General features: G+C 39.8%; 1 protein-coding gene across 1 annotated transcript in view; it reads left to right on the top strand.

The window, feature by feature from the left end:
- rnf207a (ring finger protein 207a) overlaps positions 1 to 15971 on the top strand; it is an 88978-nt gene that overhangs the window by 11704 nt on the left and 61303 nt on the right. Inside the window, 6 exon segments of the mRNA XM_034165881.1 lie at positions 1701 to 1833; positions 3500 to 3644; positions 5503 to 5584; positions 5667 to 5742; positions 7633 to 7759; positions 15632 to 15677. Of these exon segments, the coding sequence (XP_034021772.1) occupies positions 1701 to 1833; positions 3500 to 3644; positions 5503 to 5584; positions 5667 to 5742; positions 7633 to 7759; positions 15632 to 15677 (609 nt within the window).

The following is a 15971-nucleotide window of genomic DNA, read 5'->3' on the forward strand; positions in this document are numbered from 1 at the left end:
AAAATAATAATAAAAAAAGTTAAAAATATATACCTGTGATTTTACAAATGTGGCCTCATACTGCTCTGGAGTGTAGATCAGACGTCTGCTTGGTGTTAGATCTGCAAAAAACAATATTATGAAAATGAACTTCCAGCAGTATTCAATTCATCAGAAATAGTTTCTGCTGTTTTAAAGTAAGTCATGTTGGTTATTTTCATAAAAATAGTTTTTTTTTTAATTACACTGGTGCTAAGTTATGGAATGATTTGCTAACTTCTATTGAACTATGACTTGTCTGAAGAAAATTGGTAATTAAACTGATTATTTACAGAATTTTACCAAAGGGGCTGATTACTTGTGCAACCCATCATCTTGGGTTTTATATTTTTAATATCAAGTTGTAGAGATTTTCTTTCAGTTTAAGTCTAAGGAAGATAATTTTAGGAATTTTTATATTGAGAAGCCTGATTTACTTTTTGTATTTGAAATGCTATCAACAAATTAAAATGCGTGACATACCAAGGGGCTGAATACTTTTGCAAGCCACTGTATTCGTATCATTTTGTTTGACTTCTTCTTTGTAATTTTATATTCTCAGTTTTATATTGCATATTTATGCAAATGTTTTGTATGTCTTTTTGGTGATTTGTTTTCTTCTCTGAGGACCACAATGGAAATTAAAGGCATCAGAGGGCTGATACCCTACACGCCCTAAACAACACGCTATGAGTGTACACATAAATATAAACGTCTGTAATGGTGTTTTTGACAGTGTATGACTTTATCATATGACTTGTGTGTGGTGTCATTATGGAGTCATGCACACCTATCAAACATGTTTTAGATTATCCATCGCGGCTTCTTCGTTGTTGAGTATTTTTAGGAGCATGCTTTCCTTGACCTTTGACCAACTACTCCAAAGTCCAATCACCTCTAGATATCTATCCAAGTAATATTTCCACCAAGTTCGAAAGAAATCCGTCCAGCCTTTTTTGAGTTACCCCCCCACACACATAAACAAGTGAAAACAATACCCTGCTTCACCACTATGCTAGGGTAATAAGTCTTTTGCTTTCTTTTTTTATTGCCAAATCAAATCAAATTGAATGATTATTTTCATAATCAATTAACCAAGTGATTATTTTTCTTGATATGTTTATTCGTTATTAGGTCCACAAAATGTCATAAATGGTGAAAAATGTTGATCCAGTTTGATCCAGTGATGCCTTCAAATGTCTTGTTTTGTCCACAGCCCAAAGATATTTGGTTTACTGTCAGAGAGGAGCAAAGCTACTATTAAAATAAACCAGAAAATATTCACATTGAAGAAGATAACATTAAAAAAGACAAAATGATTAATTGATGATTAAAAAGTTGTCAATTAATTTAATAGCTGATTAATAACTGATTAATCATTGCAGGTCTACTTGGTATTGCAAAGTTCACTGAATTATTATTATTGTTATTATTATTATTGCAAGCAAAAGATACTACAAAAAAGATTTTGCAAGAACATCACACTGATCAGTTCATTATGAATTGATTATAGTTATTTCCTTGTTGCCATTCTTGTATATTCATGTCTTGTTACCTAAATCTGCAAAGTAGGGAGAGTTTTCTTCATCTAAATGTACAATTTTCACATTTGTCATTTTATTGATTTGATTTTTCTTTCCCCCATCACAGAATTTTCTCTGCTTGTTTTCACTCTGCCACAGATACACATCCATAGTGAAAGGGAGTAACGCTCTCCCACCTGAAGACCGCCTGCTCAAGTTCCTTGTGGACAACAATGGAGACACAGAGGAAACAGTGCAGTGTGCCAACTGTGACCAGGAAAATACCAAAAAGGTGTTCAGGGACTCACACACACACACACACACACACACACGCACGCACGCACGCACACACACACACACACACACACACACACACACACACACACGCACGCACGCACGCACGCACGCACGCACGCACGCACGCACGCACGCACACACACACACACACACACACACACACACACACACACACACACACACATCGATCCACATATTTTAAGAGGAAGTGCAATTTAAAAAATGATGACTTATGTAAAAACAAAACAAAACAAGACAAAAAAAACCTGTCCCAATTACATCAGTCATCAACTGATTTACAAATACAGGGTGACCAAACAAACAAACAAACAAACAAACAAACAAACAAACAAACAAACAAACAAACAAAAAAACAACAACAAAAAACAAAAACAAGCAAACAAACAACCCATAGAAATCGTAATAAATCCTACAAAAGTCCAGTAAATTTCTTGAAATTTGCTGGACTTAAATTTCAGTCTGTGTACAATCATTCCCCAAAGTTTCAGTTATCTTGGTCACTTTGCATAAAAGTCATGTTCTTTCAAAATTATGCCCCAAATGGTATGATTTGTTGGCAAAACAGGCTTCCAGGCAAAATGTCCTTTCCTCAATCAAGATAAACATTTGGAACAATCGTCTTCCCCAACATATCTTGGGTTCTGTTTATATCTTGGGGGGAGGAAAGGGGTTCACCCTGTACCACAGCAAATATGAAAAAAAAACTGCACTAAGCAGCATAAGATGACTGATGATTGAAAATAACCAGCACAGTGGATTAGTGGTTAGCACTGTTGCCTCACAGTGAGAAGGTCGTGGGTTCAATTCCCGTGGCCTTTCTGTGTGGAGTTTGCATGTTCTCCCCGTGTGTGCGTGGGTTTCCTCCCACATCCAAAGACATGCGGGTTAGGTGGGTTGGAGTCTTTAAATTGTCCGTAGGTGTGTGTGTGGGTGTGTTTGTGTTTGTTTGTCTATTTGTGGCCCTGCGACAGACCGGTGTCCTGTACCCCGCCTCGCGCTCTATGACTGCTGGGATAGGCTCCAGCCCCCATGACCCTTAATTGGACTAAGCGGTAGAAGATGAATGAAGATAACCAAAGGGTCTATAAATGTTTTAAAGTCATGAAGAAAAAAATCTTGACATGAGATGATCCATGTATTATGCTCGAAGATAAATAGCAAATTATCTTGTTTTAAAGCAATCACAATGTTAAATATTATACATTCCTCCCTTTGAGCAAAACAAAAGAAGAAGTTGCATATCCAGCACACAAAGGCACAATTTATAAATCAATTTTAGATTTAAGGGCCTTTGTTGTCATTGTACATACATACAAAGAAATTTAGGTTGTTAAATGATTATTATTATTATTATTTGCATGAAAAATCTTTGTAGTCTTAAACACTAAAATGTATCAGCGAAATACAAACTACATATTATAACCTCCATTTTTATTGGGATGGAGCACAAAACTAATAAACACCTTCTTGACATGAAACATCAGGCAATTCAAAGGTTGTTGTTGCAGTCAGTGTAACGTGATTTTTGCATTGTATATCGATTTGTCAGTGCAGCCTGAAGAAATTAAATTCTGCAACTATCTCTATGCTTTATTTTTTATTTGCATTTGTATTTGTTTTGTTTTGTTTTGTTTTTTTAGGACAAGGCGGTGATGTACTATTGTAATACCTGTAATCAGCCACTGTGTGGCGCCTGCAGAGAGCTGACACACAAAGCCAGAATGTTTTCTCATCATGAGATTGTGTCTGTGGCCAAACGCAACAAAGCCAAACACAGAAAGTGCTGTGAGTAATCCCTGGAATTCATTCATTCATACATACATACATTCAGTCATGCTGATGCTAATTTATAAAATTCAGGGTGGTTGTACTCCCCCTTAAATAATTTCCTCACTCACTCACTCACTCACTCACTCACTCACTCACTCACTCACTCACTCACTCACTCACTCACTCACTCACTCACTCACTCACTCACTCACTCACTCACTCATCCTCAACAGGTTATTCCAGTTAAGGGTCGCAGGGGGCTGGAGCCTATCCCAGCAGTCATAGAGCGTGAGGCGGGGTACACCCTGGACAGGACGCCAGTATGTCGCATTAAATAATTTCCTTTGGGATAAATAACGTTTATCTTATCTCATCTCATCTCATCTTATCTCAGTGAACTGGTTGAGCGCTACACTACGTGCAGTGGCGGCGCCAGGAAATTTTTGTTGGGGGAGCTTAGGGGGGGCTGGGGTAAAAGTTGGAGGGGCTCCACAAAATGTCATCGAAATGAACAATATATAGTAAATTGCTTTGTAAATACCAAGGTATATGTTTTAGTCACCCATGCTCCTCTAAAATGTGGTATCAATGCACACACATCACTTAGAATTTACCAGAAATAAAATGATAAAGATAAGTGAAGTTTTAAGAGTGGCCGTAATAAATATTTAGGAAACCTAAATTTTTGGAGTATGGAGTTAAATTTGTCTCATTAATACTTGCACATCACATCAAATCAAATCAAATCAATTTTATTTATATAGCGCCAAATCACAACAAACAGTTGCCCCAAGGTGCTTTATATTGTAAGGCAAAAGCCATACAATATCACACATCACAGAGGGTGATTTACAAATATCCTTTGATTTGTGCACGTGCTTTGTGATCCACAAACACAAATTTCTGATTTGTAACCTGTGTGTGGGTTTTTACAAATAAATGTTTATTTGCAAAACTGAAAATTCTGTTTGTGAAGGGTGATTCAGTATGGTGGATCATCAACATACACATTCATCACTTTGCTCAGTTATGCAATATTGAGACATTCTCAGCGCAAAACTGCAGTTGAGATCCACAAATATGTCAGTCGCTATTCACATTGGCAGAATTATTGGGGGGGCTGAGGGGGGCTTGGCTCAAGCCCCCCTTGGCGCTGCCACTGACTACGTGCCAGCACATGTTCTCTGGTCTCCTGGCTTTCGGATGTTTATTAGCACTTTTATAGCATTTTCAGATTGAGAAGTGTTTATTTCTCGATAAGCTTTACAAAATATAAGAGAAACATATTAGATTTATACCTGCAATAAGCTGTTTCAGAGCGTGTTCCTCCATATTGGATTATTTTGTTTGCTCGAGCAGCCAGCTGACATCATGCTCCCTATTCACTCAGATTAGCAAAGGAAATATGTATAAAATAAACTTCAAGTCTTTTCTGGCTCCGCTGAGCTGGCGCCACAGCAACCGTTATCTCTTCACGTCGCAAAATGCCCACTCTGACTGAAAACGAATGGCAAACTGTCGCTTGTAGCTACTATGACCACACCTTTAGCATGGCATTAGCATTAGCATCTTGTTCTTGTAACTTTAATGGTGGTTGGCAAACCTGTTGGTACTTTACTGCCACCAACTGGACAGTAGTGTGTACCAACAAACTGACAAAGCAGCAAAGTAAAAGTCAGTGCAAAGAAAATATAATTTGTGTAAAACTAGCAAAGTATTAGCATCAAAATAAACTTAAAGTACCATTCGTTAATTTCAGAATAATGCAGCGGTATATATCATATGATGTTATTGTAACATATCTTTGTTGTAAGAGCAGAATTTGTTAACTTTGACACTTGTTGAAGGTTAAAGTTGTGTGTCTCCACCACAGCTCTCCACGAGGAGCCGTACATTCTCTTCTCCACAGAGAATAAGTCGATGCTTTGCATCAAGTGCTTCAGAGACATGCAAGTGTAAGTAAATCTGCTGCACGGCCAACATTTCTGATGGTCTTTTTGTGCTTGTAGTTTCTATTCTGCTGTTTGTTTGCTGTAGAGAGAGTCGGACACACTGCATGGACATCGAAACTGCTTACATACAAGGGTGTGAGATGTTGGACCAGGCAGTACTGGTGAGAGACCTTAGTCTGGTTATTTATTTGTAACATTCAACACCAAGCAGCAGTGGTCACCACCAGACCGAAATGAAAGAAACGAACACAGTCATTTCAAGAGTCACGTAACTTTCAACCACAACAATTCTAGGCATGTCCAGCAGGTGGCACAAAGGTGGTATGTTATATACAAACCTACAGAACCCGGGAGAGGTCACTTAAAGTGATGTTTTTTTCTGGCCATGATAATCTGTGCTCACGTTTTCCTTTAATTGAGCCCATGAATTAATAAAACGTGCTCTCAAATTAATAAAACGTGCGCACGTTTTCCTTAATTGAGCCCTCGAATTAATAAAACGAGCACACGTTTTCCTTTCCGTCAAATGAAACTCCATAATATGACCTAAATTGTCATCCTCATGACGGGGAGACGCTTCGCCTGCAGCATTCTTTTTAATGTGCTTAATCTCCAGATGATGTCATGCTGGGCAGCTAGAGTTCTCTGTATGTCCTTGTGCACCAAAACCATAATGATATTCTCTGACCAGATCCATTTCTAATGGGGAAATGTATTACATTTTCACCTGGTTTGCTGGTTAATAGTCAATATTTGTGTGTCAAGATAATATTGAGTGCACGTTTTACAAACTGTGGCCACGTTTAAGTAGATCATGCCTTTGTTTTACTCAAACAATGCTTAAAACGTGCGCACAGTATAATAAAACGTGCACACAATATAATAAAACGTGCGCACAATATAATAAAATGTGCACACAAATTCTCTCCACATGCAAAACATTTTGCGATGACACTTCCAGGGCTCCATACAAACCAGGTTTTAAAGGAAAAAAAAAATAAAAATCTGATTCTTACATTTACTTTACTTTTGTTTCATTTCAGACCATAAGAACCCAAAGTATTTCACGTTTTGTGTGGTTAATTTCATTCCATTTGCTAATATACATTAATTTATGCATTTAAGGCCTACAACACACATTCCAAAAAAGTTGGGATGCTAAAACATTTAGTAATTTGTAATGTTGCCATTCCTTCTTAAAAGACATTTGGCATTGAGGACACCAAGCTATGAAATGTTTCAAGTGTTATTTTGTCCCATGCTTCCTGCAAACATGCCTTAAGGTTTGGAAATGAATATAATAATGATAGTGCAGCAGATTACTGAAACAATCCTATAAATAGTGATAGAAGCACCAAATTCAGCACAAATACTCCTTAGATGTTACTCTTTTGAAAAAAATCATTTGGCCACTTGAATTTTCAATAGACAGCTGGGTAGGGGTCAACTGAAGAATTACACAGGGGTCAAAATAAAAGATGCTTCAATTGAGAAGTGTACCACATTATTTGTCTACTCATAAATATTCCAAAAAGGTATAGTTTGGACTATCTATGACTGACTGTTCTGGAGTTATGGGGTAAAACAGTAAGCATGATGACAAAGATCAAGTTCAGTTTGTACAAGGGTCAAAAGTTAAAGTTGCTATAATTTTGGCAAAACGTTCTGCAGATTATTGGTTAAGTTAATAGGGTTTTTAAAAGGAATAGTTTGCACCCTGTGTCATGCTTAATTATCACGTTACAGAACGAATTACAGAACAAAACGATGGAAATCAGACCGTGCCATCATGCTAATTCTGACTGATTAAACCATCTGCACAAGTTCATTATGTTTTTCTGCTCATTTATTTTGGCTTTTTCTTTAGTTTGTCATCTATCTCGCCATATACGAGTATGTCCATCCTGCTTACTATGAATGCATGATTCAGATGACTGATACCAGGTGAAATTATTTGGAACACAAGCATGAAACACTGAATTAAAAAATAGTCTGCTTTACATGTGTGTATTTAGATATTCTCTGAGGTCTAACAGGTTTTCTGTGTGTAGGTGGTGAAGGAGCTGCAGACTTCAGCGCGTGAGGCAATCGTTCTGCTGAGAGCCATGATAGGAGAAGTGTGTCTGAATGTGGAGGAGGAGGAGGCTGCAATCTGCTTGCTTTTTAATAGTTTGCAGGTGATCTGGCAAAGACCCAGTCTGGATATGTTCTTCTTAACTTCATAGCAAATAACAGAATCAAATATGCAGGTCAGATCTAGATCCAGGTCACTGCACTTACGTCTCTATGAAACCATCCTGGGTCTCGGTTTGCAAAACACCCACCAGAACAGCAACACATCCTGACCTCGTAGTTTTCCGCTGGGCCTTTTCCAGGTGCTGGATTGTGCACAGGGAAATACTCCACATGGTCATTGTGTCACAGCTTATGTTCTCTCACAGTATAGGCAGTACACACCATCTGAGTCTCCCTAAGTAACCACGAATTTGGCACAAAGTTACTCCAGCAGTACTCGAGGATTCTCCTGAGAGACGTATATCCAAAGACGTCTATACTCACTGGCCACTTTATTAGGTACACCTTACTAATACCTTTTTGCCTTCACACAACTTCTGCTCACTGGATATCTTCTCTTTTTCTGACCATTCTCTGTAAACCTTAGAGATGGTTGTGCTTGAAAATCCCAGTAGATCAGTAAATTCTGAAATACTGAGACCAGCCCGTCTGGCACCAACAAACATGTCATGTTCAAAATCACTTCAATCCCCTTTCTTCCCTGTTCTGATGGTCTGTTTGAACTTCAGCAAGTTGTCTTCACCACATCTAGATGCCTAAATGCACTGAGTTGCTGCCATGTGAGTGGCTGATTAAACATTTGTGTTAACAAGCAATTGAACAGGTGTACCTAATAAAATGGCCGTTGGGTGTAGACCTGGGCATAGGACAATGGTTAGTGTCCAAGTCTCACAACCAGACCAGACTGGAAGAATAATAACCCTGAAGACTCTGACTTTCATCTTCCTGCAAAGATACTGGCATCTCTAAACATTTCTCTCTAGCGAGCTCATGATTCCGTCAGCTTTTCCCAGGAGACTCCCGACCTCAAAGGCTGAAGACCTACAAACACAAATGTCACTGCCTGAAAGAGCAAATCGCTCAATAGATTTGTCACTTTCAGGACAAACAGATCCCCTTCTGATGGCTGACTCCAGAAAGTCACAAGCCTGGATCCCAGTCTTGTTCCAGTATGATTCCTCACTCAGCTACTTAGTGCAGCAGATAAGAGAATATACATTAATTTCTGTTCTTGTAACTTTAAAGTGGAATCCTTTAGAGCGGGATCCTGCAAATGGTGATACAAGCATCAAATTCAGCACAAATACTCCTTAGACATTCCTCTTTTGAAAAAAAAAACAACAACAACAACAACAAAAACGATTGGCTACTTGAATTTTCAATCAGCAGTCAGGTAGGGGTCAATTGAAGAATTACACAGGGGTCAAAATTAAAGATGTTCCAGTCATATTGAAAAATATACCACATTATTTTCTTGATCATAAAGATTCCAAAAAGGTATAGTTTGGACTATCTGTGACTGAATTCTATGGCGTTATGGGACAAAAACAGCAAGAAAGGTGACAAAGGTCAGTTTCAGTTTGTACAGGGGTCAAAAGTTAAAGTTGCTCCAATTTTGGTAAAAAAGTGATGCACATTATTAGTTGAGTTAGTAGGGTTTTAAAAAGGAATAGTTTGCACCATGTATCATGCTTAGTTATCATGTTACGAGGTAACATACAGTGAGGAAAATAAGTATTTGAACACCCTGCGATTTTGCAAGTTCTTCCACTCAGAAATCATGGAGGGGTCTGAAAATTTCATCTTAGGTGCATGTCCACTCTGAGAGACATAATCTAAAAAAACAATGGAAATCACAATGTATGATTTTTAAATAATTTATTTGTATGTTACTGCTGCAAATAAGTATTTGAACACCTACCAACCAGCAAGAATTCTGGTTCTCACAGACCTGTTAATTTTTCTTTAAGAAGCCCTCTTATTCTGCACTCTTTACATGTATTAATTGCACCTGTTTGAACTTGTTACCTGTATAAAAGACACCTGTTCACACACTCAATCAATCACACTCCAACTTGTCCACCATAGCCAAGACCAAAGACCTGTCTAAGGACACCAGGGATAAAGCTGTAGACCTGCACAAGGCTGGGATGGACTACAGGACAACAGGCAAGCAGCTGTTATGATTATTTATTAGAAAGTGGAAGAAACACAAGATGACTGTCAATCTCCCTCGGCCTGGGATTCCATGCAAGATCTCACTTTGTGGGGGCAAGGATGATTCCGAGAAAGCACAGAACTACACAGGAGGACCTGGTCAATGACCTGAAGAGAGCTGGGACCACAGTCACAAAGATTACATTAGTAACACATGATGCTGTCATAGTTTAAAATCCTGCAGGGCAGCAAGGTCCCCCTGCTCAAGCCAGCACATGTCCAGGACCGTTTGAAGTTCACCAGTGACCATCTGGATGATCCAGAGGAGGCATGGGAGAAGGTCATGTGGTCAGATGAGACCAGAATAGAGCTTTTTGGAATCAGCTCCACTTACCATGTTTAGAGGATGAGAACAACCCCAAGAAAACCATCCCAACCGTGAAGCATGGGGGTGGAAACATCATACTCTGGGGGTGCTCTTCTGCAAAGGGGACAGGACGACTGCACCGTATTGATGGGAGGATGGATGGGGTCAATGCATTGCGAAATTTTGGCAAACAACCTCCTTCCCTGGGTCATGGTTGGGTCTTCCAGCATGACAATGACCCCAAACACACAGCCAGGGCAATTAAGGAGGGGCTCCGTCAGAAGGATTTCAAGATCCTGGAGTGGCCTGGCCAGTCTCCAGACCTGAACTCAATAGAAAATCTTTGGAGGGAGCTGAAACTCCAAACCTGAAAGATTTGGAGAAGATCTGTATGGAAGACTGGACCAAAATCCCTGCTGCAGTGTGTGCAAACCTGGTGAAAAACTACAGGAAACGTTTGAACCTCTGTAATTGCAAACAAAGGCTACTGTACCAAATATTAACACTGATTTTCACAGGTGTTCAAATACAAGGTCTGTGAGAAAAGTATCCAACCTTTTTATTTTATGCAAAAAAATATAGGATTTGATTCATATGTTTTTACGTCAGCCAAGCTTGAACCTTCGGTGCGCATTGCGTGAGTTTTTTCACGCCTGTCGGTTGCGTCATTCGCCTGTGGGCAGGCTTTGAGTGAGCACTGGTCCACCCCTCTCGTCGTTTTTTCATTGCGAGGAAATGGCGGAATGATTTGGGCTTTGTTCCATCAGAATTTTTTCAGAAACTGTAGAGACAGGCAGCTGGAAACCATTCGGAAAATTCACATGGCTTTCGGTGAAAATTTTATGGGCTTCACAGAGTTTATGGAGTGTTACTAGAGGGAGAGAGCATATCTCAAGCATATTGGCCTCTCTTCATTGGCTTCCTGTTAATTCTAGAATAGAATTTAAAATTCTTCTTCTTACTTATAAGGTTTGAATAATCAGGTCCCCATCTTTTCTTAGGGACCTCATAGTACCATATCACCCCAATAGAGCGCTTCGCTCTCAGACTGCAGGATTACTTGTAGTTCCTAGGGTTTGTAAGAGTAGAATGGGAGGCAGAGCCTTCAGCTTTCAGGCTCCTCTCCTGTGGAACCAGCTCCCAATTAGGTTCAGGGAGACAGACACCCTCTCTACTTTTAAGATTAGGCTTAAAACTTTCCTTTTTGCTAAAGCTTATAGTTAGGGCTGGATCAGGTGACCCTGAACCATCCCTTAGTTATGCTGCTATAGATGTAGACTGCTGGGGGGTTCCCATGATGCACTGAGTGTTTCTTGCTCTTTTTGCTCTGTATGCACCACTCTGCATTTAATCATTAGTGATTGATCTCTGCTCCCCTCCACAGCATGTCTTTTTCCTGGTTCTCTCCCTCAGCCCCAACCAGTCCCAGCAGAAGACTGCCCCTCCCTGAGCCTGGTTCTGCTGCAGGTTTCTTCCTGTTAAAAGGGAGTTTTTCCTTCCCACTGTCGCCAAGTGCTTGCTCACAGGGGGTCGTTTTGACAGTTGGGGTTTTTCTGTAATTATTGTATGGCTTTGCCTTGCAATATGAAGTGCCTTGGGGCAACTGTTTGTTGTGATTTGGCGCTATATAATGAAATTGATTTGATTTGATTTACTACCGCTTTAAGGATGGCACACAATGGCGCACGGCGTGCCGCGCTCCGAGCCGCGATCGACAGGCAGAAATGACCATTTCATTTCTAACGGATGGCTTTATAGCTCCGGGACCATCTGTGTGCAATTTCTCTGGTTATCACAAGAGCTGGACATCAGCCATTTTCTGGCAGATTTCACTTTAACAAGAGATTTTGTATGGAATGCCGCGTGGAGGCTTCGCGCATCACGACGGATTCGCTGATGGAGCAAGACAAAGAACACCTCCATTTTTGAGTGGCCCAGCTCTCCACAATTTCTTCTTATACTCACTCGACTGGTAAGCCACTGAAAACCGAGATAGGCATGTCCCAACTTGTCCTCTAACACTCCAAAACGGAGGTGTTCTTTGTCTCGCTCCGCGTGGCTTTCCATGACAAAATCTCTTGTTAAAAGTGAAATCTGCCGGAAAATGGCTGATGTCCAGCTCTTGTGATAACCAGAGAAATGCACACGGCGGTCCCGGATCGACACAGCCATCATTTAGAAATGAAATGGTGGTTTCTGCCTGTCGATCCCGGCTCGGAGCGCGGAGCTGCCTGTCTTTAACAGTTTCTGAAAACATTCTGATGGAACAAAGCCAAATCATTCCGCCATTTCCTCGCAATGAACAAAACGATAGAGAGGGGTGACCAGTGCTCACTCAAAGCCTGCCCACAGGCGAATGACGCAACGACAGGCGTGAAAAAACTCACGCTATGCGCACGAAGGTTTCAAGCTTGGCTGACGTACAAACATATGAACTCAAATCCATATATTTTTGCATAAAATAAAAAGGTCGGATATTTTCTCACATACCTTGTACTTATTTGCAGCAGTAACATACAACATAAACTATTAAAAAATCATACATTGTGATTTCCTGGATTTTTTTTTAGATTTGTCTCTCACAGGGACATGAACCTCAGATGAAAATTTCAGACCCCTGCATGATTTCTACATGGGAGAGGCTTGCAAAATCGCAGGGTGTTCAAATACTTATTTTCCTCACTGTATGTCACATGTCACAGAATCCAATGGACGTTGACCTTTACTTTGGAGACCAAGCATTCACACAGACCAAAACTATTCATTTATTAATCCTACTATCTTAACAATAATGTGCAGCACTTTTTACCAAAATTAGAGTGACTTTAACTTTTGGACCCCTGTACAAACTGAAATTGACCTTTGTCACCATTCTCGCTGTTTTTACTCCATAACTCCATAACATTTAATCACAGATAGTCCAAACTATACCTTTCTGGAATCTTTGTGATCAGATAAATAATGTGGTTGTAGTTTTCATATTCAAAAGACTGATGTCTAAGGTGTATTTGTTCCAATTCTGGAGCTTGTATCACCATTTGAAGGATTGTTTCAGTTATTTGCTGCACTAACTTAGGTGCTGCAATCAGGGGCATCCATTGATTTTGCAAAGATAACAGCAATTGTCCCACAAGTCAGGTCAGCAAACCTTTAACTTGCTGGGCTCCATGACCTCATCCAACACCCAGTCCGTGCAACAGTTAACAGACAACGCAGTTTCCTTCCTCATCAGATACCCCTGGTGGCACATTCCAACTGGGAGGAGGTTCTGGGAAAAACCAAGGACCCGCTGGAGGGATTATATTCTCTAGCTGTCTTGGGAACACCTTGGGATCTCCCCAGGAAGTGTTAGGGGACTTGGCCAAGGATACGGAAGTTTGGAATGAGCTGCTTGCTCTGCTGCCGCTGCAGCCTGGACCTGGATAAGCAACAGAAACCGAATGAATAAATGAATCATTCCTGAAAAATACCCAAATTAACCCAAAGACTCTGTATCAACTCAACCCAGCACCATACTGGAGATCCCACAAAGTATCACAGGATTTGAAAATAACTGTTTGCATTGTACAACCCCTGGCAAAAATGATGGAATCACCGGCCTCGGAGGATGTTCATTCAGTTGTTTAATTTTGTAGAAAAAAAGCAGATCACAGACATGACACAAAACTAAAGTCATTTCAAATGGCAACTTTCTGGCTTTAAGAAACACTATAAGAAATCAGGAAAAAAAATTGTGGCAGTCAGTAACGGTTACTTTTTTAGACCAAGCAGAGGGAAAAAAATATGGTATCACTCAATTCTGAGGAAAAAAATTATGGAATCATCAAAAACAAAAGAACGCTCCAACACATCACTAGTATTTTGTTGCACCACCTCTGGCTTTTATAACAGCTTGCAGTCTCTGAGGCATGGACTTAATGAGTGACAAACAGTACTCTTCATCAATCTGGCTCCAACATTCTCTGATTGCTGTTGCCAGATCAGCTTTGCAGGTTGGAGCCTTCATGGACCATTTTCTTTCAACTTCCACCAAAGATTTTCAATTGGATTAAGATCTGGACTATTTGCAGGCCATGACATTGACCCTATGTGTCTTTTTGCAAGGAATGTTTTCACAGTTCTTGCTCTATGGCAAGATGCATTATCATCTTGAAAAATGATTTCATCCCCAAACATCCTTTCAGTTGATGGGATAAGAAAAGTGTCCAAAATATCAATGTAAACTTGTGCATTTATTGATGATGTAATGACAGCCATCTCCCCAGTGCCTTTACCTGACATGCAGCCCCATATCATCAATGACTGTGGAAATTTACATGTTCTCTTCAGGCAGTCATCTTTATAAATCTCATTGGAACGGCACCAAACAAAAGTTCCAGCATCATCAACTTGCCCAATCCAGATTCGAGATTCATCACTGAATATGACTTTCATCCAGTCATCCACAGTCCACGATTGCTTTCCTTAGCCCATTGTAACCTTGTTTTTTCTGTTTAGGTGTTAATGATGGCTTTCGTTTAGCTTTTCTGTATGTAAATCCCATTTCCTTTAGGCGGTTTCTTACAGTTCGGTCACAGACGTTGACTCCAGTTTCCTCCCATTCGTTCCTCATTTGTTTTGTTGTGCATTTTCGATTTTTGAGACATATTGCTTTAAGTTTTCTGTCTTGACGCTTTGATGTCTTCCTTGGTCTACCAGTATGTTTGCCTTTAACAACCTTCCCATGTTGTTTGTATTTGGTCCAGAGTTTAGACACAGCTGACTGTGAACAACCAACATCTTTTGCAACATTGTGTGATGATTTACCCTCTTTTAAGAGTTTGATAATCCTCTCCTTTGTTTCAGTTGACATCTCTTGTGTTGGAGCCATGATTCATGTCAGTCCACTTGGTGCAACAGCTCTCCAAGGGGTGATCACTCATTTTTAGATGCAGACTAACGAGCAGATCTGAGCAGGTGTTAGTTTTGGGGATGAAAATTTACAGGGTGATTCCATAATTTTTTCCTCAGAATTGAGTGATTCCATATTTTTTTCCCTCTGCTTGGTCTAAAAAAAGTAACCGTTACTGCCACAATTATTTTTCCTGATTTCTTATAGTGTTTCTTAAAGCCAGAAAGTTGCCATTTGAAATGACTTTAGTTTTGTGTTATGTCTGTGATCTGCTTTTTTCCTACAAAATTAAACAACTGAATGAACATCCTCCGAGGCTGGTGATTCCATAATTTTTGCCAGGGGTTACTATTACCACCACTTCACCACTGGATGTCTCTGTTAACCCAAGTTTTAGAAAACTGTGTCTTCATTTCATAATGATCAATTCAATGGAGCATTCAGCACAACATGGAATCTCTGCCCATTTTGCTGTCGTCTTTTATTAGAGCGCTCAAGGCCATTTTCACAGCAGTGTGAGGAATTAACAGCTCTGTTTCTCTGTTGTGTTCTGACAGGAAAAACTTGCTGGAAAGAAAGAAGATTCTGCTGAAAGCAGCTCAGAGGTACAAAATAGGGAAATATTTACAGTTCTTCAGTGATTTTTTTTCATTCCACAAATACTGTATTACAATACTTCCAGATTTGAATTCCATTACAAGCTGTCAGAGTTACTTGATATGTTTTTTTTTTCCATTCATGCCAATCTCCACTGGGCTCCAGGTGATGGAATAATCTCCTCATAAAACCCACTTTCTTCTTAACAAAGCATTTCACTGAGACCTCTTCAGTAGCACTTTGATTTAAACGGTACTAACCCGTATAATGTGATAGCTTAATCCTGTATTTGTTGCCATAAT

The sequence above is a fragment of the Thalassophryne amazonica genome, chromosome 3 (genome assembly GCF_902500255.1).
Source record: "Thalassophryne amazonica chromosome 3, fThaAma1.1, whole genome shotgun sequence".
Classification (NCBI taxonomy): Eukaryota; Metazoa; Chordata; class Actinopteri; order Batrachoidiformes; family Batrachoididae; genus Thalassophryne; species Thalassophryne amazonica.